This window comes from Pseudorasbora parva, chromosome 18 (genome assembly GCF_024679245.1).
Source record: "Pseudorasbora parva isolate DD20220531a chromosome 18, ASM2467924v1, whole genome shotgun sequence".
Taxonomy (NCBI): Eukaryota; Metazoa; Chordata; class Actinopteri; order Cypriniformes; family Gobionidae; genus Pseudorasbora; species Pseudorasbora parva.
In genome coordinates, this window is record NC_090189.1 from 15,108,660 (window position 1) to 15,134,009 (window position 25,350).

Sequence of the window (25,350 nt, forward strand, 5' to 3'; positions counted from 1 at the left end):
GCATTGTAGTGCACTTCCATTAAAAGGCTATTCTCAAGAGGACATATGTTTTAGTTCATCAGAATGAGTCGTGCCAAGAACAACCAACCAAATCCAAAAAAAATGTACAGAACTCAATCATGCTACAGTTTCAGTTTGTGTCAAGCTTTATGGTGCATTGTAAGTCTAAGCACACTGCAAATAGTCAAGCCCATTTATGTTCACCATGTGTTAAAACACAAATCTGTTCTTTCAGTAGAACAGTACTAACGGTGGAACAAACAGTATACGATGCAGAGAAATGTTTTTACATATCATGAAATATGCATACATTCATTTTCATGACTTGTTAACCAGGTTAAAGAACCAAGCACGTATATAATATCTGAGCTTCAGTTGTAGTCATATTCATTTATGTATTTTTAGGAACACACAGTCATGCTAACAATTGTCATAGAATACTACATCATTAATCATAAAAATAATAATATGCATAGGGCTGAACAATTCATAAAAATAAAATCAAAATCATGATATCCAATGCTAGTGGAATTATTAAACTCCATTAATGATTATAACAATAGTAATATATACAGGGCTGCACAATTAAAATCAAATCATATTATGCATGCTAATTAAAGAACTGCATCATTATTGTGACAATTATTATTATAATCAGTTTGCTTGCAGCAACGTTCATGGCAATTCTACCATAAGTTTTAAAAATACTACTGTTGTTGTGTCATGTCTTTTAACTGTTTTTTTGGCAAGAATGTAGTTATTTGGACCTCAAATATGAGATGACAAACGAATAAACAGCATATTTGTTTAGTAGCTTCTGTAGATGCGAGCGGCAGGCCGTCAGCAGTCATTCAGGACTTGTGTACCTGCAGAGAACAGCTTCATCTCCAGACCTTTGGGAATGTGCCGCTATCTCTTATGCAGATAGTGGTTAAAAAGATATCATTAATTTGGGGTATATCAAACTGGCAATCTTTGGTCTTATTAATCTATTACATGTTCCAGAGCAAAATGATTTTGGTTAAGGGGAAAATAAAATTTCATAACTTTATATTTAGGCTATATTTAACCTGAATGAGTACTGCTTTTGTACATTGACTCAATTGTTTTATTTCCTATTGTCTTTTATAATGGCTATTGTTGTTCATTTAAATATTATTGTTCAAGAAATATAATTTGATATAAATATGCCGTATTCGGTATTGGGAAAGGGTCCGTTAGTGCTGAAAACCAACGATATCACAAGAAACTACTTTCTTGTTTACAACCAGTCACTCAAAAACATCTAATGGTTTAATAATGTAACGGTCACTGAAGTCGACTATCACAATAACTAGTGGTTTCATTGCTGTCAATCTTTCTAAAGCACAAAGACAAAGATTTGATCATTTAAACTGATTTTTTATGGACATCAACCTGAAGAATGAATGCTATATCAGATGCAGGTAATACACTCATTTAGTCGATATTTCTCTCATAATAATACTCTACGTAATACAATAAGGTTCAATGAATTTTTAATCCTCTACAATGCGAGACAAACGCTTGCATATGCGATATGCGAATGCTGTCAACGTGATTAATATTCATGAACCCAGCAGCTAAAAAATCATTAGTGCTTTGTATATTGGTATTAGTAGTAGAATTAGTATTATTATTATTATATTACTATTATCTATTTTTTACAGAAACACCAACAATATCATAAGTAGCACCACCAGTCTATGCTAAATGACAAATGTGTATTCATACATGTTACCAACAGTTTTAGTTCTAATTTCTAAAGTTCTATTATTAAATAGTGCTTGATTATCATATTATTATAACATAGTCTAATGCTTGATTGACTGATGTTAAGATTGTGCATTCAGATATTTAAAAAGCTGTACCATTTTAAAAAGATATTGCTCAATTATGTTATTGCGATTGTATTATTATTGTGATTATTATTTGTATTATTATTAACAACAAAAATAAATGCATACCATGATTTTGATTTTATTTTCATTAATTGCAAAACCCTTCTAACTTCTAAAAAGCTGCGCATGAACTTTTGTTCAACCATATAGATCAAGTGTTGATTTGGTATCATACTCACGGTCGGAGCTGTATTCTATCTGTGTGGTTACAGCTGGCGGCTGCTGCTCTTCCTCTGCTTTGGTCACCATCGCCACAGCACCATTTTTCTCCTGTTGGGCTTTTCGAACGAGCGCTGCCAACGGGTGATCTGGATCAATGACCTGCAGAGGCTGTGACACATGAAAACATAAGGTCAATGGGCTGTGAACTACTTCCCTCAGTATATATATATAAATATCCCACACAAATGTGTAAAGCTGTTTAAACAAAACAGAAAAGATGTATGTGCGTGTAACCATAAAACTGAGTTTAGTCAATAAATCAGGTTTTAAACCTAGCGAGTATTTTGCTTCCCCATTGGAAGCAATTCACTGGAGAACATTGTTTTGTAGTTATTTCAGGTGACTCTGTGGCACATCCTTTCAAACTTCTTGCAGCATTTGGCTGCATTTAGTTTGTTTCCTTGTGAGAGACCGCTCCAATTGTGTATGAGATGGTCATCTAACAATGTAAGAGAAAGACATCTAACATACTGGGATGTCCCTACAATCCACAGATTTCAAGTCTGCACCCGTCTCTCCTCAGTACTTCCTGCCACTGGATGTCACTCCATGCTTTATAGACTTTTGAATGCTGTCATCACTTCTGCTTGTTGGCGTCCTGCATGAACGGACTCTTCCCCTATCCTGAGAGATCCCTTATTTTCCAACGTGCTGAACATGCACTTTACTGGAATCTCTTCTGTCCTCTAAGGAGGTGACCTTTTAAGTACTGTTCACCAGATGCAGACAGCTTTTTTGTCTCCCGGTGCTTTGTCTGTCTAGTCTCTACAAATGTCTACACCATACTGACACCACATCTTAAAAATCTGGTTTGCTTGCCTGTTGCTCACTAAATTTCTGGCTGAATTATTCTTACAACACAAGCTTATTCAGGTGAAGCAACAGTACTACTTTTCACCACTAGAGGTGCTATCTTACAAAGTATGAGCTCTAGAATATTCATCACAAGCAGAAATTATTACTCAAAGGCTCATATTTCAAGATTCCAATGAATGAGCTCTCTGAGAAAAAGGCTCACCCTGTGTGTATGAAACTGCCTCCATTTGTATTATTTCTAAACATACAAACAAAAACATGTGAGAAAGGACAAACATAATAATATAAGGAAAAGCTACTTATCACAAAGGCAAAAGCTTGCTGATCTTGTGTTCGTAATTGTATGCCTTACAAAAACGAAGCATCTGTTTTTTTTGTGATGATTGAACGTTCCTAGTGCAAGCTCAATGATTTAAGTATGTCAAGGAAGTCATTAAACTGGCTAACATAAATGAGGTCTTGTGGAAATTGTGGAAATTATTTGTGACAGCCTCATTTAAAATGAAGTGAAAATTATAAACAAACCACCATACGCCATTTTTCCAGCAAGGCTGCTTATGAATTTATAGCTGTCCTGGTATTTTATTAGAGGTGTATAATTCCTTGCTAATTAAAACATAATAAACTTAATTAATGTAGATGTTATAACTTTTAAAGTGAATTAAATTATATAATATTATGACAAAACTTCTATAATAACTGTAATTAAATTAAAGTAAATGTAAATACATAACAAATTTACATAAATGTAATTTTAATAAGCAATATTTAGCAATGCATTTTTATATGCCTGATATATTTTTCATTAAATGTTAATGTATATACAATATACATACATATACACACGAGGCATGAGGTGTTTTTCATGACAAAGTTAAAAAAAACACTGATTATCTCTTCATCATGGCACGCGTTAGTGGGTGGGATATACACTCACCTGAAGGATTATTAGGAACATGCTAATACTGTGTTTGACCCCCTTTTAACTTCAGAACTGCCTACATGGCATTGACTCAACAAGGTGCTGAAAGCATTCTTTAGAAATTTTGGCCCATATTGATAGGATAGCATTTTGCAGTTGATGGAGATTTGTGGAATGGACATCAAGGGAACGAAGCTCCCGTTCCACCACATCCCAAAGATGCTCTATTGGGTTGAGATCTGGTGACTGTGGGGGCCATTTTAGTACAGTGAACTCATTGTCATGTTCAAGAAACCAATTTGAAATGATTTGAGCTTTGGGACATGGTGCATTATCCTGCTGGAAGTAGCCATCAGAGGATGGGTACATGTTGGTCATAAAGGGATGGACATGGTCAGAAACAATGCTCAGGTAGGCTGTGGGATTTAAACAATGCCCAATTGGCACTAAGGGGCCTAAAGCGTGCCAGTAAAACATCCCCCACACCATTACACCACCACCACCACCCTGCACAGTGGTAACAAGGCATGATGGGTCCATGATCTCATTCTGTTTACACCAAATTCTGACTCTACCATCTGAATGTCTCAACAGAAATTGAGACTCATCAGACCAGGCAACATTTTTCCAGTCTTCAACTGTCCAATATTGGTGAGTTTGTGCAAATTGTAGCACAATTCTGTGGGTATTCTGCTGTTGTAGTCCATGATGCCTCATCTGCCTCAAGGTTGTGCGTGTTGTGGCTTCACAAATGTTTTGCTGAATACCTCAGTTGTAACGAGTGGCTATTTCAGTCAAAGTTGCTCTTCTATCAGCTTGAAACAGTCGGCACATTCTCCTCTGACCTCTAGCATCAACAAGGCATTTTCGCACACAGGACTGCCACATACTGGATGTTTTTCCCTTTTCACACATTCTTTGTAAACCCTAGAAATGGTTGTGCGAGAAAATCCCAGTAACCGAGCAGATTGTGAAATACTCAGACCGGACCATCTGGCACCAACAACCATTCCACGCTCAAAATTACTTAAAATCACCTTTCTTTCCCATTCTGACATTCAGTTTGGAGTTCAGGAGATTGTCTTGACCAGGACCACACCCCTAAATGCATTGAAGCAACTGTCACGTGATTGGTTGATTAGATAATTGCATTCATGAGAAATTTAACCGGTGTTCCTAATAATCCTTTAGGTGAGTGTATTAGGCAGCAAGTGCACATTTTGTCCTCACAGTTGATGTGTTAGAAGCAGGAAAAATGGAAAAGCATAAGGAATTGTGATGGCTAGACGAACAATTAACAAAACCGCAGTTCTTTTGGGATGTTCCTGGTGTGCAGTGGTCAGTATCTATCAAAGGTGGTCCAAGGAAGAAACAGTACTGAACTGGCGAAAGGGTTAAGGGTATACACATGTATATTGTTGTCCTCTGTAGGAATAATAATAATAATAATAATAATAATAATAATAATAATAATAATAATAATAATAATGCAACATTCTCCAAGCGATCCCCTTCCAAAAAGATCAGCAAAAACTTAAACTAAACTTTAAATTTAAATCATGGTGTTGTGTAAATGAACGGCCAAAACACAAGTTATTATTTTTTTGGTTAAATATGGTGTCATGTAAATGGGCCCTAAGAATGCATGATAGGTTACTTGAGCTGCTATTAAGTTATCAATCCATGTGGGTGGCATTAATCCAGTATTCTGGAATAACCAGAACACACAGGTTGACTAAGCCACAGAAAAACATGACATGCAGAGGGATCTCAAGCATAAGACCTGAGATAAATGTTCAACAGTCTCAATTCCTTTAGCGTCAGAAACTTAGTTTAATCATTTCTGACAAGTCTGGCAGTATTTGACTATGATAAGCATGAGTTAGCTCCTTTAAATAAATTAGACTAGTATAGCAAAAGTTAAAGTTCATGATTTAAAAGCAGAGAACTGAAGACTTCTATTAGGAAACCAAATCAGACAACATTAGTTTCTTTTACAAGCTTTTATCTCCAATGTCTCTCCGTGCCACTCTCTAAAAATGACGGAGCATCTCAGATTAAACATACAGAATATTAGATGAAGAAATCAAAGCTATAACCATCTGATGAGATCCTTATTTGAACAAATATATAAAAAGAGAACACTTTGATGTCAGATGCTTTCATATCAGACCCAGTTCTGCCAAGCATTAAAACAACTTAAGAGTAATCTGACACTAATTTTGAAATGTATGGCTTAACACTTATCAATTGAATTAGAAAATAATAATAGCTGTCTATTTCAATAGGTTAACTGAGTGCAAATAAATGCATGTTTAAGCACAGCGTGCATAAAAGGGGGTTGCATTGCATGTCATTGCGGTTTTAGCAATGAACACGCATGATACAATGTTTGATACGGAGTAGAAGGTACATAATTACATTCTGAAAACCGTCAAAAGCATGTATTAATTATCCTAAGCAGCATGAGGTATGTTTGAAGTTATACCTTTATTATTTCCTCCAGACGAGAGCACTTCTTGGATGCAAACAAGCTCGGGTGCAGGTAGTTTCCATCCCCATCATCATCATCAGAATCATCTGAATTTGATTCTGTTGAAAAAAAGGGCCAATAGTCTGGTTTATTAACAGACTTCAAAAATGCCACATTTGTTCAGATCTGTTCATTATTTTAAAAACAACTGACTTAACTAGTTACATTTTTGATTAGGGGTGTAAGAAAATATCAATACACGTGAGTATAGCGATATGTTCGCCGATACTGTATTGATTCTCAAAAACACTGTATCGATATTTTTTTATTTATTTACATCCAAGATTCGTGGCTTTGTGTTCGAATTAAACCACAGACTGTATACAACCCAATCACTAGATGGCAGTGTTATCTCAGAACGTGACTGACGCGGAGCTGGAGAAGCGCAAGGTGAATGTGTGTGCATCAAGGGGGTAATTTAGCGCTCGGAAAGCGTTCCACCCCTAGGGGCTGCCATTGCTAACCAAGCCATCACCTGCTGTTAGCATCCCATTGACTCCCATTCATTTTTGAGTCACTTTGACAGTGAATAACTTTACATCTGAGACGTTTAAAGACTCCATTTGTCCATTGTTTATTTCTAAAGAAACACGACAATGTATAAAAGGCTCCATTACCTTGTATCTTACACTATCGCCCCGCAGAAGCTGTTTTTGTAAAAATAGGCTAACGATTGCGTCATAACCAACGCGACCCTGTCGCACAGTTGAGAAATTACCGTATAGACCTGAGGAGACGCTCGCAGGCGATCTTTTACTGTCTATGGGACGTGGAGACATAAAGTCTGATAAAGTCAAGGGGGAAGAATGGGGAGAAGCCCATAGTGAGCCAAAAGCAACGGGAGAAAATATTTAAACAACGTGATTCAGCTTTCAATTTCCACAACTACTAGAAGACCTACAGCTGTCAGACAGGAGGCTCACGTCACATCTACGTCCTCAAGCTCAGTCTGAGCCTGCGCAGTTCGCTCAGCCATCAGGAAGTGAGTGCCCCTAGGTTGACTTCATTCTTTCGCCGTTGACGTCAATGGGAACGCTCGGTCCATTTCTTTTACTGTCTATGGTGTGCATCAGCATTACCAAACCTCACAAAACGATAGGACTATTCCGCTCCCGCGGTTTTCAGAGCTGAAATGTGGACTAGTTTTGGCTTCAGCTACAAAGAAGCCACTAAGGAAATCGACAAGTCATTTTGTTTGCAAAATAGGCTAAGTTCAAATCCAGTAGCCTACTCGGGAAACATTGAATCTGAGAGCTTGCTTAACATCTCACCGTTAACGTTATTTTTTTTTTTTTTAAATGTTCTAACAATATAGCAATATATCATATCATAACCCCTGTATCGTGGTACGTATTGTATCGCCAGATTCTTGGCAATACACAGCCCTATTTTTGATATAGTCCCATCACAAAATATGTGCAAAAAATTCTTGCACACAAAGAAATAAATTATTTTGCAATCCATTTCACTTGTACAATAGTGAGATATACATACACACAACAAAAACTATGGGGTTGGTTAGATTTTTTTTTTTTTTTTTTTTTTTATGAAATAAGTTTCCTATGCTCACCAAGGCTACAATTGTTTAATCAAAAATACAGTAAAACATGAAGTTAAGATAAAGCATCATTTCTCCAGTCTTCACCGTCACATGATCTTTCAGAAATAATCCTAAAATGCTGAGTAGCAACTCAAGAAACATTTATTATTGATGCTGAAAATGTTTTGCTGTTTAAAACTTTTGAGGAAACCATTTATTTTTCAGCACTCTAAATACTAAGTTAAAAAAGACCATTAATTAGAATTTTACAACCGTTACTAGCTGAAATAAAATTACTTGCTGAATAAAAGTATTCATTTATTTCTTTCAAAAAAACAATGATGTGATTTTCTACAATTGTGTTTGACCCAAAATCTACTTTTTATTATGTTGTTTATAATGACACGCACCAATGAGTGAGGGAAAAAAGGACAATGTGTTAAAGTAAAAGGGTTCACAATTTCTTGTTGGCTTCAACTAATGACCAAAAACAAAAACAAAAGGACAACCTCATAAACTGTAATGCAAGAAAAACTTACCCTGTTGTTGGTCCTGCTTGCCCTCTGAGGCCGGTGTGTATCTCCCTTCCTTCATAGCTCGTAAAATGTGTTTGTAGTAAGGGTTCAGGTAGTGGTCGAACCGCAGGAAATCAAACTGGGAGTTCCCAGCCTGCTTTGCCTTCAGCACAATTTCAAATTGGGCCCCCTGCTTGCATACAAAGTTGGCGGTGCGCTCAATAATAGCATGCGTCTTGGTGGTCGCAGGCTGAAATAAATGGCAAAGTATTAGGGTAAACACGACTGAAACTCTGAAAAAGCTTATAAGAGATTATATGCTATTATAAAAATAATAATCTAAATAAAGATTAATTAGAACATTTGTATAGGGAAAAACTGGCAAAGAACATTTATCATTAATGACTTCAGGCGAAGGATTTTCTAGCTACTGCAGTTCAACACACAAACCATTTGTGCGAGCATGGGCCGACGCTTCATGAATCTAACCAGGGACGTCATTAATTATTTTCCAGCTACACACGCAGATTTAAAATAGTCACAAATCTTTCAAGCTGCAGACAAAATCATATTCATGTGCTGAAGTGATTTATGGCGATGCCGTATTTTAAATGACAAATGGTTCCAATAGCGTCACAGTTGTGAAAATGACACGCATCCTTCATTAGAGGGAGGTATGAATATTGCATGAGAACTTTTTAAAGGGCTGCATTTTGGCTCCGATGTCCAGGTAAACAGAGAATCTATTGCTTTCAAAGCCCTAGAGACCAAGAGAGTCAAATAATGACTTGCTAATTTGAAGATAAACAACCCAACGTTTGTCTTCAAAATCGGATTCTTTTGTTGCCTCAAGCTATGTGCTGTACAATAAGAAAGGTAATCAGAGTAGCTGAAGATTAATAATTCACAAGGTTTCTTCAAAGAACCTCACAGAATAATTGGGGTTTTCAAGCCTGAGAAACTGAAGGTTTTTGCTAATCTTCCAACCTTGAGATGAATATCACTACCACCAACAAAGAAAGAGCAGGTTAGGGAATGTTGTTACAACATGTGGCTCAATGGATAAGCATTTATGTTGCTATGTTTCCAGTAGGCCTTGGTGGGAAAGTGCTGACAAATCCTTTGTTTAAGAGGATAAAGGAGGGGCATCGAGACTCCTGAGCTTTTCAGAGAAGAATAATTTGGTGGGATCAACTTGCTTTCAGCTACAGGCACTGCGACAATTTTTTTTTTTAAATCAGTGATTGTGTGTGGCTCTGAAATGAGGAATCCTGCAGAGATAAGAGCCCATGTCTGGTTTTTACAGATTGACGTTAGCATCTCAGCATGTGCACAGGTTATACAAAGGAAGATCTTTATAGCTCTGAATCAAATCCGAATCTTCTAAATAGAAAAGAACAGAGAATAGACTCTTTATTTATCGCACAGACATAAATGGCCTCTTGCAGAGTATAAAGTGTACAATCTTTCGGTTTAAGTTATTAGACATTCAACAACAGAAAACCAAATGAAGGACATATTTGCTCAAAGTAGATCATGTAGGTAATGGTGATTATAAGTAGGAATACACAATATACTGGTTCCATATTGATTATCTGCAAATATTAGAGATTTTAATTTTACATTAATTTATCTGCATTGTTTAATAATTATATACATAATTTAATACATATTTTTATTATTTTATATATTACATTGGATAAGTTGGATACATTTTTTCTGTAAAAAATGTAATGTTTATTAAATCTACAAATGAATATCCATTTTCATTCTGCACATGAACAAAGTCGTGATGCTAAAATTCACTTATAACACTGAATTAATTAAATAATTATTAATAATTAAGTATTAAATGATTTTAGTTTTTAGTGTTGTACTGTTGTATTTTAAAGGTCCCATGAAATGAAATTTTTATTTTATGAGGTTTTTCAACATTAATATGAGTTCCCCTAGCCTGAATGTTGTCCCCAAGTCAGTAGAAATTTTGATCAGTATAAAACGAGTTCAGGCTATCTTTCTCTGCCTTTGAGAAAATGAGAGCTCAGATGAACTGATCTTGAATTCTCCTGTTCTGACGTCATACCAGGAAAGGTTACCGCCCCTTCCTCTGCTTTGTAGAGAATTAGTAGAGAAAGGAGTCAGTTTATCAGTGGATGTCAGCAGCAAAGGCTTTACCATACGGATTCAACAGTACCACCACAAACAGTAACAGTGTTCATTAATGCCTGATCAGGGATCAGTGAGTTCTAATGTGTAGCTAATCATTCAAGTTCACACAGACTTTCTCTCTTAATCATCCTGCAGCTTGCCGTCTTGATGCATCAGTGAATCAAGCCAGTGACTAAAACGATCAACGTCATTCAACTTCACGTAATTTCTGTTAGCAGCATGAAACAAATCTGTTATTAAAATGATTAAACTACAGAGAGCATTCAAAGAACACTCTTTATTATGTTCGGATTGGTCAATCACGCGTTTGAATGATGCGTTCGTGTGTGTTGTTAGCTGTGGTGAAAGCATTTTGTGGGAGAAATAACATTGCAAAGTTCACTCGTGTTTATTCATAGCTCTCAGATACAAACAAAAACTCGCGCTCTCAAAAACTCGGTACAATAACACTTTCTCAGCAATCTTTCCCCAGCTCCGTCTCTCTCTGTCTCTCTCTCTCGACTGGCAGCGCTGCAGCTGTACCAGCTCGTGCCTGACTAAACCACGCACCCATCCTCAAGTTATCTAATTTTAAATGCAAAGATGTCAGCCAATCACAACAGCGGGTGTTTTCACTGAAGACTCACAGCAGACACACCTCTTGAAACAGAGCATTCTAAACAGAGGGCTAATATCAGTATAGAAAAAATGCCTTTTATTTCTAAATTATGACATTTTTTGATGTAAAAACCATACTATCAATATAAGTACACCCCAGGAAACATTATAAAACAACCCATGCCATGGTACCTTTAATTTATTTAGACATAATATTACAGACCCATTAGCAATTTATCTATTATGACAAGAAAATAAATGCCATGTTATTGGTCTCGGCCAGAGTTTTAATATTTGTGGACCTTCAGGTAAAACTTTGCAAAATGGGTACAGTTCATAATCTGCTTACCAGCTCTACATCTGGAGGGATGAGGAGGCCAGGGGGCGCCACAAACGGCTCCTCATTCTCTTCTTCTGGCTGCTCTTGATCTGAGAGAAGGGCAAAAGGTGAGGGAAAAACAGAATGAACAGACAAAACCAGATTGGCAAGGCATAAGAAGCACAAAAGAATCAAAGGTGCAAGAGGGGAAGGAGAAGGAAAACACACACACACACACCGATGCAGCTATGACACTTCTTTAACAAAGGGCACTTTAAAAGAACCGGAGGCACTTTAAGTTTCATTTTGAGTTACTCCAACTTTCCAAGAGACCACAAGCCCCGTCAGCTCTGTTTACTGCTTCGGCCTCCATGCACTCTTCCACCCTCAGCCTCCATGAATTGGCCAGGACAGGTAAAAAACCTAATTAAAATTTTATACTGAATTCAGTGTGAAATGGAAACAGAGGCTCGAGATGGAAACACATTTCTGGCACAATAATGTGCAACTACCAAAGATATTGTGGGAGATAATCAGATCTACTAGTTACAAAGTGGCACATTAGTTATTCTATCGAATCAAACAGCCCTTCTAAACCTATCCAACAAATAGTCAGTCCAGCAATCGAATCAACGTTTTACTAAGCTAGATCTTTGAGTAAACAGAATAAGTCAAAAGTGCAGATTATTTTGCCCAAGAGCCACCCGCACAATGAGACCTTCAGAATAACATGTAAATAACGGACCACAACTTTTATTTGTGTTTTTATATTTATATTATACCACAATTATAGACTGATATTAAAAAAGGCTTTTTTGTACAGAAAACACTGGAGAAAAAGCAGGAAATTGATATCCAAAACTAACAAGCACAATATTTCATAGATACTGAGAAAACAAAGCACAAAAATGCAGTTCTGCATTTGGATATCAAGTTATGTTGCTTCTAAATTCCTCAAACAAAAATTCTAATATATTTCAAATATAAGAAGCCATTAAACTAGTAAATTGGGTAATTATTTCACCTTCACAAAGGCTTGTTCTACAAACCAGCACCTAGTTGCTCAAAACCCCTTAAATTAAAGAAATACTCTAGTAATAGTACAATTATAAACATGGGTGACATTTATTGTTTTCTTACTTGCACCAACTGAAAACACACAACAAGAAACACCATTGACAGGAGAGACTCGAACATTGCAGTAAACTACTGAACATTGAACGGGCTGGGCCATTCATGTAGATTTGGATAAAACAGTCCATCGCTTTGATGTCGTGCCTGTCGTGCCTTTGATTAATCTCTCATTGTCTCTAACAGAATATGAGACATTAATTCAGCATCAGATGTCAGTTTTTACTTTCAGTTTCTGTAATGAATAATTAAATGGTGTTTGAGAATGACACATAACCATATGATATCTACTGGCTCGCCTTTCACAGTTTAAGATGCAAATATTTTCAATACTGCGACGTGGCATTTTTTTTCCTTTATCACCAGTTGCTCGCAAAATAATGGACAAGCAATGATTCACATAGAGCCATTTGCTGTGATATCAAAATAGTTAATAAGTAAATATCATAAGCCCAAATAAAAAGAAAGGTTTAATAAGTTAAAAGCACACTTAAACTAATTTGCTTAATTTCTGCGAAGACTTTGCTGATGCAGGTAAAACGTATAATAAGTCAAATGTTGCCCATGATTACACATAATGGTTTTCTTAACTTTAAAAATTCCTTGCAACTAGGCTCTGGCACATGCTTTATTTCCAAGTAAACTGACAAAAAATCCTGTGTGCCCTTATTTTTGGAAGTTGTGTAAAGCCAGCCAATCAGATTACAGTTTGCAACAGTGAAAAAGTACATTCCAATTTTGTAGGCAATATCAGACTGTCAGTGAAAGGACTGTGGGCTGCGGTGTCTGACGCTGATGATTGCGAATGATATTCCTCTGATGAAGGAGAAAAAAATGCTGTCTGGATTCCAGTTCAGCTCCTACAAATGTATGACTTCACAGTCACACTGAGAAAAAGATATCAACGACACTAGTTGACTTGTCTGTGTGTGAGTGTGAGTATGTGTGTAAGTCAGTGGATAAGGACTGTACGCCATAGGCCAAGTGTCTTGATCTCTGCAGAGTGCTGCTGCAAGCAGGTGTGAATGAGGAATACAAAAGCATCTAGGGCGATTTCTATTTGTTTTAGAATCTCATTTGTTACAGAATTTCCGCTTGAGACGAGCTTTGAGGGCTCAAACTAATTCTAGGCTCCAGTGTTTATAAAGCAATCAGCCATGGAGTGTGATGTTTTTGCTAAAACCCTTTAGTGCTGAACCGCTGGACCTTGCTGGTCATTAACAGTCTCTGCATATCCACTGCTTGCCTCGCTCACTCCTTAAAAAACTTTGAGCTTTTCAGTGCCTTGAGGCTCAAAAACGGTACTTATTTGACCGAAGGGAAATGGACTCGTTTCAACCCGGAGCATTTTGAAGTTCCTAGGCTAAAGTATGCCTGAGAAGCACAGAAACTTGTCTCAAAAACTGAAACTCCTCAGGCAGACTCAAGCAGCAGTTCAAAGTTAGCATGTGGTTTTTAAAGTTGTGCGGTTTCTAGGTTTGTACGTACGTATCCCACCTGCTTCTTTGTTGGCCTCCTCTTCCTCAGTCGGCTGGGAGGGGTCGTAGTAGTCCGCGCTGTAACGGAAGGCCACTGCGTTGTAGGTGCCTTCATCGGCCAAAGCTTCGCTCAGCCTTTTATACTCCTCCTCTGCAAAATAGAAGGGAAAAAAAGATTCTCATGTAAAAAAAACAACTTAACTTCTGAATTAATTGTAATGTTCTGCATCCTCAAACATTCTCTTTCTGTAGTTCTCCACAATTTCACGGCTGATTCACACTGCCTCAAAGTATAAAAGTTCTAAGGTTGAGGCTAAAACACTGATCCAACAAATCATTATTTGACTAGCCTTAATTCAGTTAAAAATGCTTAACTTTCTCTATGTCTTTCCTTTATAAAGTTCCCCCCTCAATAAAAAAGCTGTGAGTGTGCATACAAGCATATCTGCTTCACAATACAACATTAAAAAGTCATCCTTGTGGTAAAAAGTGTCACCCTTGCCTTGTGGTAGCTTGGAATTCAAAGCAGAATCAGATATTCACGTTTAAACATAGCTCGGATGTCCAGACATTGGATTGTATCCAATTTAAAACCACATTTACAAGCGGCTCAGATCGGATGCCAAAAAAATCAGATTTTTGTGTTTACACGTGTAACAAATTCTGATCTGTGCCAGATGTGTTTAAAAGAAAAAAAGAAAAGAAAAAAAATGTTTTTTTGTGCCTGTGTAAACACAGCCTCATTGTCATTTTTTTTTTTTTTTTACCAGCATTGAGAACCGAACCCAAATGGCAAAGCCATCACTATAATATTTAGGGGCCATTTATTCAACACCAGTTTCAAGAAAAAACAATGCATTTTGGCCATACATTTACACAAAAATGGCATTTTGGGGGCCTGAAGATGGTAATTTTAGATCAGTGGTTCTCAAACCTGGGGACCACTCGCCACTGCACATTTTGTATGTCTCCCTCATCAGAAAAGTCAACTCTTGAGTGAGTTGAGTTGAATCAGGTGTGTAAGATGAGGGAGATATGCACTTGTGGGGGGTCCCTAGGACAGGTTTGAGAACCACTGTTCTAGATAATCTACAGCAGTGTTTCTCAGGGTGTTTATACACTAGCAGTTTAGTTTAGGAATGGGGCATGGTTTGCATGAAAAATTGCTAATGCATTCCACATCCATAGGTATACCGGACCAGAGACTACCTGAAGGATGTGGTCTGAGTTGGTTGCACTCGAACTGTGGCATACTTGTTCAGGAAGGAAAGTAACCTGCAAATGCATTTTAGCCAATTACAATGTATTTCGTTCAGTAAAACACAAGAAAGCCAGCAGTGTATTCACGCACAGTGAGTGCAATCAGCAAATGAATGGCAATCCACAGCCCCAGGTATAAACACCCTCAGCTTTTCTCAGTCCCAGAATGTTTTAGATGTCTCCTCCCTCAACACACAAAGAACCTGATAAGTTGTTTCTGGTGATTTAATTAGTGAGGCATCTAAAACATTCTGGCAGGTGGAACCACAAGCCTGGAGTTGAGAATATCTGATACATAGCCAGAACCTGTATTGATTTTCATGTATAGTTGAAAGAAAACAAGGTTTGTGCAGATGACAGTGGCAAAGCAGCTTTTTTGAATAGCTTTATGCCATTGTTTGAAGGGACTGCATGCCATAATGTTATATCAAATAAACAAGCTGAAAACAATCTTCCTAAAAAAATGTGCTGTAGACAATTGTTTTTCTACAGCATTAAGCCTCAAATGTCAAAAAAAATATATATATTACCTGATACTGATATTATATACTAATTTGTATATATTATATACAAATACCCTCAACCTAAAGGATTATTAGGAACAGCATACTAATACTGTGTTTGACCCCCTTTCGCCTTCAGAACTGCCTTAATTCTACATGGCATTGATTCAACAAGGTGCTGAAAGCATTCTTTAGAAATGTTGGCCCATATTGATAGGATAGCATTTTGCAGTTGATGGAGATTTGTGGGATGCACATCCAGGGCACAAAGCTCCCGTTCCACCACATCCCAAAGATGCTCTATTGGGTTGAGATCTGGTGACTGTGGGGGCCATTTTAGTACAGTGAACTCATTGTCATGTTCAAGAAACCAATTTGAAATAATTTGAGCTTTGTGACATGGTGCATTATCCTGCTGGAATTAGCCATCAGAGGATGGTTACATGGTGGTCATAAAGGGATGGACATGGTCAGAAACAATGCTCAGGTAGGCTGTGGCATTTAAACAATGCCCAATTAGCACTAAGCGGCCTAAAGTGTGCTAAGAAAACATCCCCCACACCATTACACCACCACCAGCAGCCTGCACAGTGGTAACAAGGCATGATGGATCCATGTTCTCATTCTGTTTACGCCAAATTCTGACCATCTGAATGTCTCAACAGAATTTGAGACTCATCAGACCAGGCAATATTTTTCCAGTCTTCAACTGTCCAATTTTGGTGAGCTCTTGCAAATTGTAGCCTCTTTTTTTCTAATTGTAGTGGAGATGAGCGGTACCCAGTGGGGTCTTCTGCTGTGGTAGCCCATCCGCCTCAAGGTTGTAACTGAGCAGATTGTGAAATACTCAGACCGGCCTGTCTGGCACCAACAACCATGCCACGCTTAAAATTGCTTAAATCACCTTTCTTTCCCATTCTGAAATTCAGTTTCGAGTTCAGGAGATTGTCTTGACCAGGACCACACCCCTAAATGCATTGAAGTAACTGCCCTGTGATTGATTGGTTGATTAGATAATTGCATTAATGAGATATTGAACAGGTGTTCCTAATAATCCTTTAGGTGAGTATAAAGAAAGCAAACAAAATATATATGAATGGTATTATAATGTTACACTAAAATTACAAACAAATGGGGGGGGGGGGGGCCTTACGATAATCTGTAGAATGAAAAGAAAAACATCTCAAGCACACAGAATAATGCAATAAAAGTTTGTTTTTGTTTTGTTTTTACCTTTGAACGAATCCATAATTGTAATCACGGTTACAAATTCAATTAATTATTTGTGCATCCCTACACTCAGTTTGCCTAAAACTGACCTTCTGAAAGTACGTCAAAGCTACAAGAGCAGACCCTCATAAATTCATACCAATCTGTAAATCGAAACAGCCACAGTGTGTTCTCCTCTTTAACGATCTCGCTACAGAATCACAACTACTAAAACTGCAGTCGAGCACAAGAACAGTCACATATTAAACAATCAAAATGTTTTATTAGAGTTTTTAGGATGTTAATGTAGACAGATTGATAAAAGTTTAATGAGGTTAGGTCTCCCCCGAGGGGCGAATTCACATGATGACTACAGAGAAAACGACAATGTCGTTCTGGCACTATCAGCAAAGGACATCCTAATTCACTCCCACTTACTGCGCACCTCTGTTTGAAGATTGTTGAACTGTGAATTGAGCTAAGGAGCATCACTTTGAGTTTTGAACCTGCATGCAAGTTATAATAATGTGCTACATTAAATTAGTTCCACTTGATTCTCCAGCACAGCCAAAAGACTAATTAGTTACGGAAAAACAAAAGGTTTATAAAAATTCCAACAAAAGTGATAAAGAAACAAAGTCTCAGCTCTATAAAGTGATTTGGATGAGAACTTGTAAAATAGCCTATACATAGAAATTTAAGACATTTTTGGATGATATTTCAATGCATCCGAAACAATTTATAACTTATTGCTTTCATACAACATAGTTGATGATGTAAGCTAGCAGTCTTGTGTTAATCAGTTAAGGTGTTATATAAATGCACTTCATTGAATTAACACTTTAATTGCTGAGTGTAGACAAGTGACAAACTTTTGAATAACATTCCAGAACGAGCTTTAACCAACACATAAAAACAACATCTGACATAACCAGTAACCAGTCTGGTGACCTAGCATAACCCAACAAGAACACTCACATTTGAACTCAACATATTTAATTAGTTCTAAAATATAAACTCAGCCATGTCAGTTTTACATATTATATTATAAACTAGTATTAGATATTAGCTCTTAAAAATAAAATAAAAAATAGTTAAATACGAGAAGAGCATAACATTAATGTTTAAAATGTTGCACCTCCATCACGCCATAATAAAATGATACTGTAAATCTGGTTGACGTAATAATCAATGCACACTATGTTGTACTGTTTGCCAAAAATTGCTTCAAATAACTTTATAGTGAAGCTGTTGTTTGTCCGCTTAAGCCATTCAAATGTATTGAGAGCGCTGGTTTGTTTTTCGAACAATTTAGAGCGCCATGATCCACGTGACCATGCGAGCTGCCGCGAGATGAACGCATGTTGCAACTCTGTTACGATCAAATGCAATGCACTGTGTGTGTTTGTGTGTGTGTGTGTTTGCGCTGTGAGAGAGACGCACGAGAGACAGGGGAGAGGGAGAGCAGGGAAAGGAAATGCAGCTGAACGAATACGCTGCGTACATGTTTAAATAGTGTTTAAAAAAAGTATAACGAAACGTAATATGTGGCGGCCGGTGTTGATTTGGTGGCGCACCGCCGCACATTAGTCTATGTTTGGGAAACACTGAAGTCCTGGCTTATCCAAGCTTTAAAATGGCAGTGAATTGCTGTTTCGTTTATGAAGTCCATGAATGTGCATCTATCTATCCATCATATAACTGCTTCAAATGTCTTTTTCAGCGAAGTGGCACGTTTGCGTAAGAAAAATACATCCATATTAGTGTCGTCATGAAAAAAAGAACGAAAAAAAACTGATAATATGAATAGTATGACAACAGAACTTATTATTCATCGTTTTATTTACATTTGACGAGTAATTACATTTTAAGTGTAATTTTATAATTATAATATAGATTTTTATGTGTATCTCTGTTTTTAAAAATAAGCAAAAAATGCAAATTACAAACAATATGACAAAAACAGTGCTTTATTTTTCAGCTACATTAGGTCTATTTAACAGTAGCAAGTCAAGAAAGAAATTAAATAATCAAATATAATGAATGAATGAATGAATGAATGAATGAATGAATGAATGAATGAATGAATGAATGAATGAATGAGGCATTTATATAGCGCTTACATATGTACTACTGTACACCCAAAGCGCTTCACACTCATGTCAGGGGTCTCTCCTCAACCACCGCCAGTGTGCAGCATCCACTTGGATGATGCGACGGCAGCCACAGTACAACACCGCCAGTGCGCTCACCACACACCAGCGAAAGGTGGAGAGGAGAGAGGGTGATAGAGCCAATTCAGTGGATGGAGATTATCAGGAGGCCATGATTGGTAAGGGCCAATCAAGGGAATTTGGCCAGGACACCGGGGTTACACCCCTCCTCTTTTACGAGAAGTGCCATGGGATTTTTAATGACCACAGAGAGTCAGGACCTCGGTTTAACGCCTCATCCGAAGGAAAAAAATAAAACTGCTTAGTGCTTACTTAGTCTTCACTCAATCATTTAACAATAAACTGATTCTTAATAAATATATTTTAGTTATATAGCCAAGCATGTGGTGGTTTTCTATTTTTCATTGGTGTTTGATTAACATTAATCACACAGAATGTTAGGTCTGTATTAAGACCTGCACGGATCTAATTACCTCAACTGTATATTCACTAAAGACAAATCTGACTGTGTTTACCTGAGTTCGCCAGACATATACACATACATATATATATATATATTATATATATATATATATATATATATATATATATATATATATATATATATATATATATATATATATAATCTATTGCATAGCCTACATTACATTCAGTGTATTTGTTTATAGCCTTCAATATCAACAGTTTTTTAGGGACAGGATGTGAAATAAAATTATTTTAAAAAATTCAGATTTTTATTTTTACCCAAACAGAAAAACCCTTTTAACCCTTTAAAAGGTGCAGTAAGTGATTTCTTGTAAACGCTGTTGATATTTGAAAATCACCCAAACAAAAACAGCCCTACCTTTGTGGATCACACCCTTATCTTAAGGTATTTACTCTACATTCAGAAACACTATGGTGTATGGTGTATAGACGACTATGGTGGAATCTGCTGTGCCTTCTGCCCGAGGGTATGATTCCATCAATAAGTGAAAGCAGTTTGTTAATATCATAATTCAGGATGAATGTCGCTTTTGATTAATTGAATGCATCCTGGTAGCCTGACAAGCCAGACCCACATCAAGATGTTTGGTCTGGAAACTCACCATTGACAAGGCTCAATCCGAGAGGCGGGATAAACGGTTGTCTTTCAAACTCCCTCTGCACGGCATGCACACAATTGGATAGCGCTACAACCAACCAGAGCAATGGAGCTGAAGCAGAGCTAGTTGACAGATTAAACTTTTGCCGTATTTGGTCAGCAAAATTCAGAACACATCTTCCATTTTTAAGAATGTTCTTTGTTCTTTTCTCAGAGAAAAGCTTAAGTCCAAGTCTTCCAGAGTCGAAAAAATATTGTCCTCTACTACTGTCGTAAACTCTGTCATCCTACATCAGGGGATGCACGCGTGTATTTGTTGACATGACAACTATGACAGCCCTGAACTAGTGATGAGCGGGTCGTCTCATAACCCGCGGACCCCGTATGTCTATTTATTGGTCGTGGTTGCGGGGTGGGTTGTAAAAATATATACAGCAGTGCAGTTCACATGCAGTTGTTCTGCTTGCGTCGCGTGTGAAATGTCTTCATGCCAGGTACAGTGGCATATGTTTCAGCATGTCATATGAATAAAATTCCATCGGTTTTATTTTTTTCAAACGCCAAATGATCGCGATGCTCTTGTTTACAAGCCAACGTCATTATAGTAGCCTAGTCTATTGGTTACCGTTTTACAGAATCTATATGATACTTCAATTAAATGTTTGAGTGGTAGGTAATAAACATAGCAAGCATGACAGCCAAGTCAGCATCGGTCAGGCACGCCTCCTCCTTGTTCAGCTCATGTCAACGAGCAAAAACGCTGGCCCAATGTTGATCCTCGTGCTGCCTTTAATCCGATCACTTTTTCGTTTTCTCTTATTTCTTTCCTCCAAGAAAACCTTTGCTTTCTTGTTTTTCTGTGCTGCTGCGGACATGACTATAACATCTGGCAAACAAACAATAGTTGGGCTCGCATGTCCGAATGTAAGGAAGTGGTGGTGGTGCAAGTGACTTATTTGCCGTAAAGCAGTCGAATTTTGTAGTTCTTTTTGTTCTCGGGCCGAAACCTGAAGTTTAAAAGTACGATTAAAACGCTACAGACCCCGTCAGGCTATGGCAGACTTGTCATTCAACCTATTGTAAATCGATGTATCATCCCAAGAGTCTTGAAAATAAATTATGAAGGTTGAAAAGTTAGCTAGTGCTGCTTTAAATAACTTATTGACCACAAACTTTTAAACATTAGAGCAGTTTGTTCAAAGTCTACGGTCCATTTAAAAAAATGTCACGTCAAATGATTATTTGCATTTCAAAATGTTTAAATGACACGAAATTAATGTAAACACAGTCAGTTATACTTAATGCTTTACATTTTTGGGGGAAATCAGATCGTGAAGTAATAGATTCCTGAAGATTCCCACTCCTAATATTTTGGAAACAGTAGCCAATCAGTTGTTTTAATTCTCATTTTGAATTCTACATAATAAATAGCACATTTCATCTCTGAAGCAGATGATGTAAAAAAACAATTAAAAAAAACAATGGCAGCCCAGTGTAATAAATAAAGAGCAGCAAATCATCAAATTGATAATGACTTCTGTAGGATCATGTGACACTGAAGACAGAAGTAATGATTCTGAAAACTCAGTTTTATCCTTACAGGAATAAATTACATTACAAAATATATATCAAAGTAGAAAAAAGTTGTTTTTTATTGTAATTTCACAATAGGGATGGCTCAATACCACAATTTTGTCTTCGGTACGGTACCACAATCTAATACCGAAGTACCGATATTAAATCAATACCACACGGTCTGATATTAGCGCGGGTATATTGCGCGCTAATGAGTACAATTATGCAAGTTTGGAGTTTATAAAGTGGGAAATTACCACAAATGTTTATTAGTAAATTAATCAGCAAAGCGCATCACATCAAATCAGTCATTTGAAAACTTTCTTGTCAGAAATAATTTCAGTAAAAATCTCTCAAATTTAGCAAATTGCTTCTGGTTTCAAAAGACAATCTGCATAATCCTATTCAACATTTCACATTCGTCTCGGGATGGATAACGGAAATCATTTGAACATGCAAGCGATTTTATAGCATTTTATAATAACAGTTACAGGAGATATGAGCGAATGTAAATGGTGCACGCATGCAAATATTATGAGATCTAAATGTCATTGGTTGAAACGAAAGCTGGAGATTGTTGTGATATTTGATCTTATGTTAGGCTATGTATGTGCGTGATCAGTGTAAAAAATAAATAAATGTCTAAATTAGATGGTTTGAATGATTCACTGACCTGTCGATAGTCTTAAAGTCAGGATAGTGACAGATGCTTGGCTAGGATATTTATGTTAAAATAAACAAATTATTAATCAAAATTCTAAAAATACTGTTGACAAAAAGACAAATGAAAATTATGAATTTTTTTTGGAAAAATGTTTGTTTCAAATAAGTCAAAGTAAATAATGGCCTAATGCATTCTAAACCAGCTGAAACAGAGTAGGAGTAAAACTGACTATTAACGGAGTTTAAAAAAATAAAAATTTACCTTGTCTGGCCTCCTCTTCCAGTAGATCTGTGTGCATGGCCAGGTACCTCTCCTCATCACACAGAGCCTCTATCCTAGCCTCTTCCTCAGACAGCTGGTAGTCATGATTCCACGAGCCTGCGTCATATTCCGAAAGATCATGTAAATGACCGCGGCCATCGTACCTGCAATACGAATCGTGTGGTTAAAAAGGTGATAGGAAATTAACATTGGATTACATACAACAAATACTCACCACACTGGAGAACCCTAAAAGTAAAGCCGTTTGTTTGTATATCCACATATATGGTTCTTTCAAAATTCTACTTTGCTTACAAGCTTTTGCATGAGGAGATGCTTGGGCAGCAAAAGGCAGACGGCCTATATGATGCGCTCCAGAGGGTATACGGGTCAACAGATGAGTTGCATGATAAAGTTACTAAATCCATCTAATTCTTCACTAAAACCATATAAAGACGCAACAGGAGAATAAATAAAAAATAAAAACGCAAACAACAACTCTCCTCTTACCTTACATGGTTCAACAAACCATTCCAACTTGTACCCTTGTCAGACAACTGAGACTTATTGAGACAACTGCCATCATCATTCCTAAATTACTGCAAAAGAAGTACATCCACACAAGCCCGAGCACATAAATACCTATCCGTAAGAACCCATATGGAGGAAATTTTCCTGCGCTCGCTCCTGTATTCCACTTCTCAGTTCCAGTTTCTTCGGCAAAAGAGAGAAGTGGGCGATGAGGTGGCAATCGGGGCCTGGCGGGACCCCTTAGCCTTAATTGCTGAGGAAATAAGTTCTGTATTATGTGATAGAGAGACACACACATACACATTGGAAACAAGAAACAGATCCATGCAGATTAAGGTGGCTCAATGCAACCCGCTGCGTTTCAACACACTCCTGGCTCATTACCAATTGTCACGTTTTTTAAAACATCTGCAGCTGAACTGGAAAAAGTGTTGAGGAAGAGAGAAAACAGATAAAGAACACAATATTCGACTGACTACTTGTTAAAGTACTTCCTGCAAAAGAACAACGTTAGACTTTGTATCTATGCACAAAGACAAAAAACATATAATGGGAATCAATTCATAGATCATCATATGTGAGAACCACCTTAATGCAGGGACTAATTTACAGTATCAGGCTAATCTTACGCAAATTTGCTATGGTTTGCATTTAGTTGTATAAATGCAACGCAAATGTGACCACAGCAAATTCACCAAGTGTTAAGAAGCAGAGGCCTCACGTGACCAGTACAAATGGTTATTCTAATTAATCTAATTTTTATATATATATATATATATATATATATATATATATATATATATATATATATATATATATATATATATATATATATATATATATATATATACATACACACACAGACACTGAGCAAGGACTCTGCCTCAGATTTCAAATATTTCCTAACCCTGCAAAAGAAAAACAACATATTAAACCAGCCTAAGCTGGTCAGCTGGTCTCTCAAGATGTTTTATATGGTGTCTGGGCACTTTTTTAGTTTGCAGGCTGGGAGACGAGCTGAGAACCAGCTTGGCCAGAAGACCAGCTTATGAACATATTGGCAAGGTTTGAAGACCAGCTTAAACCCAGCAAACCATCTTAGGCTGGTTTAAAGTTCTTGTTGAATCCATTTGACAGTTCGGTCATTGCATTGAGCTTACCAAACAAATTAAATAAAAATCACAATCCAAGCAAGTTATCTTAGATATGTCGTTGTCGAGTTTCTTTTATTTACGTTTGGCCATGTAAACATCACACAATGCCATCAGCTCCGCCTGTGCTGCAAAACAACACAATACATCCAAGGTCCCTTTGGAAGACATTAAGTTGGTTAAGTAATTATTCCCATTAGGTTTGTTTAACCGACCTATCGATCATGATGTTCTTGTCCCCCATCCATGGGATAAGGTGTTTGCCCTGCTCGTGGTAGCTGGCCCTCTCATCGTCCCGGAACAGCTTACAGGCGTAGCCGAACACCAGCAGCTCCGCATACTTGTTACTGTCGCTCTGCTCCTTAGCCGCTTTATTATGATCCTTCTTGCTCCCCCCGCGTCGGTACATTCCAGAAAATATCCGCAAGACACGCAAAGTAAGCAATAGACTATTAGAAACGTATAACCATTTCTTTACAGATGAGAGAGGTGGAATAATATATGTCAGCTAACAATTGCTCCAACACATATCAACACACAGCTGAAACAAATATGGCGTGCAGGAGAATGCTGGGTTTCAGAGTCGCAGATTCGTTACAATGTGATTCGTTAAACTAAATTTAGTGCTGCAATTTTGGTTTGTAAAGATATCTGTATGTAATATGTGAGCAGTTCATAATATTTTCATTTTGTTTTTATTGTAGAAAACTAAGATAGCAAAGATGGATATCATTCCCAATCGAGACGAAAATGTCAATGTTAAAGTGAAAATGAAGG

The 25,350-nt window shown here is 37.1% G+C and overlaps 1 protein-coding gene across 4 annotated transcripts in view; it reads right to left on the reverse strand.

The window, feature by feature from the left end:
• sfswap (splicing factor SWAP) overlaps positions 1–25,149 on the reverse strand; it is a 113,616-nt gene extending 88,467 nt beyond the window's left edge. For 2 of the 4 annotated variants that reach the window (XM_067424582.1, XM_067424580.1), the window contains exons 1-7: positions 24,789–25,148; positions 22,892–23,055; positions 14,181–14,312; positions 11,583–11,662; positions 8,492–8,717; positions 6,368–6,471; positions 2,099–2,249 (exon numbers count right to left, since the gene is read on the reverse strand). In XM_067424582.1, coding sequence (XP_067280683.1) covers positions 2,099–2,249; positions 6,368–6,471; positions 8,492–8,717; positions 11,583–11,662; positions 14,181–14,312; positions 22,892–23,055; positions 24,789–24,982 — 1,051 coding nt within the window. In that variant the 5' untranslated portion in view covers positions 24,983–25,148. Of the gene's footprint in view, positions 1–2,098; positions 2,250–6,367; positions 6,472–8,491; positions 8,718–11,582; positions 11,663–14,171; positions 14,313–22,891; positions 23,056–24,788 lie in introns of all 4 variants that reach the window. The other 2 variants (XM_067424579.1, XM_067424581.1) reach the window with 2 other exon arrangements.
• Positions 25,150–25,350: the final 201 nt, after the last annotated feature.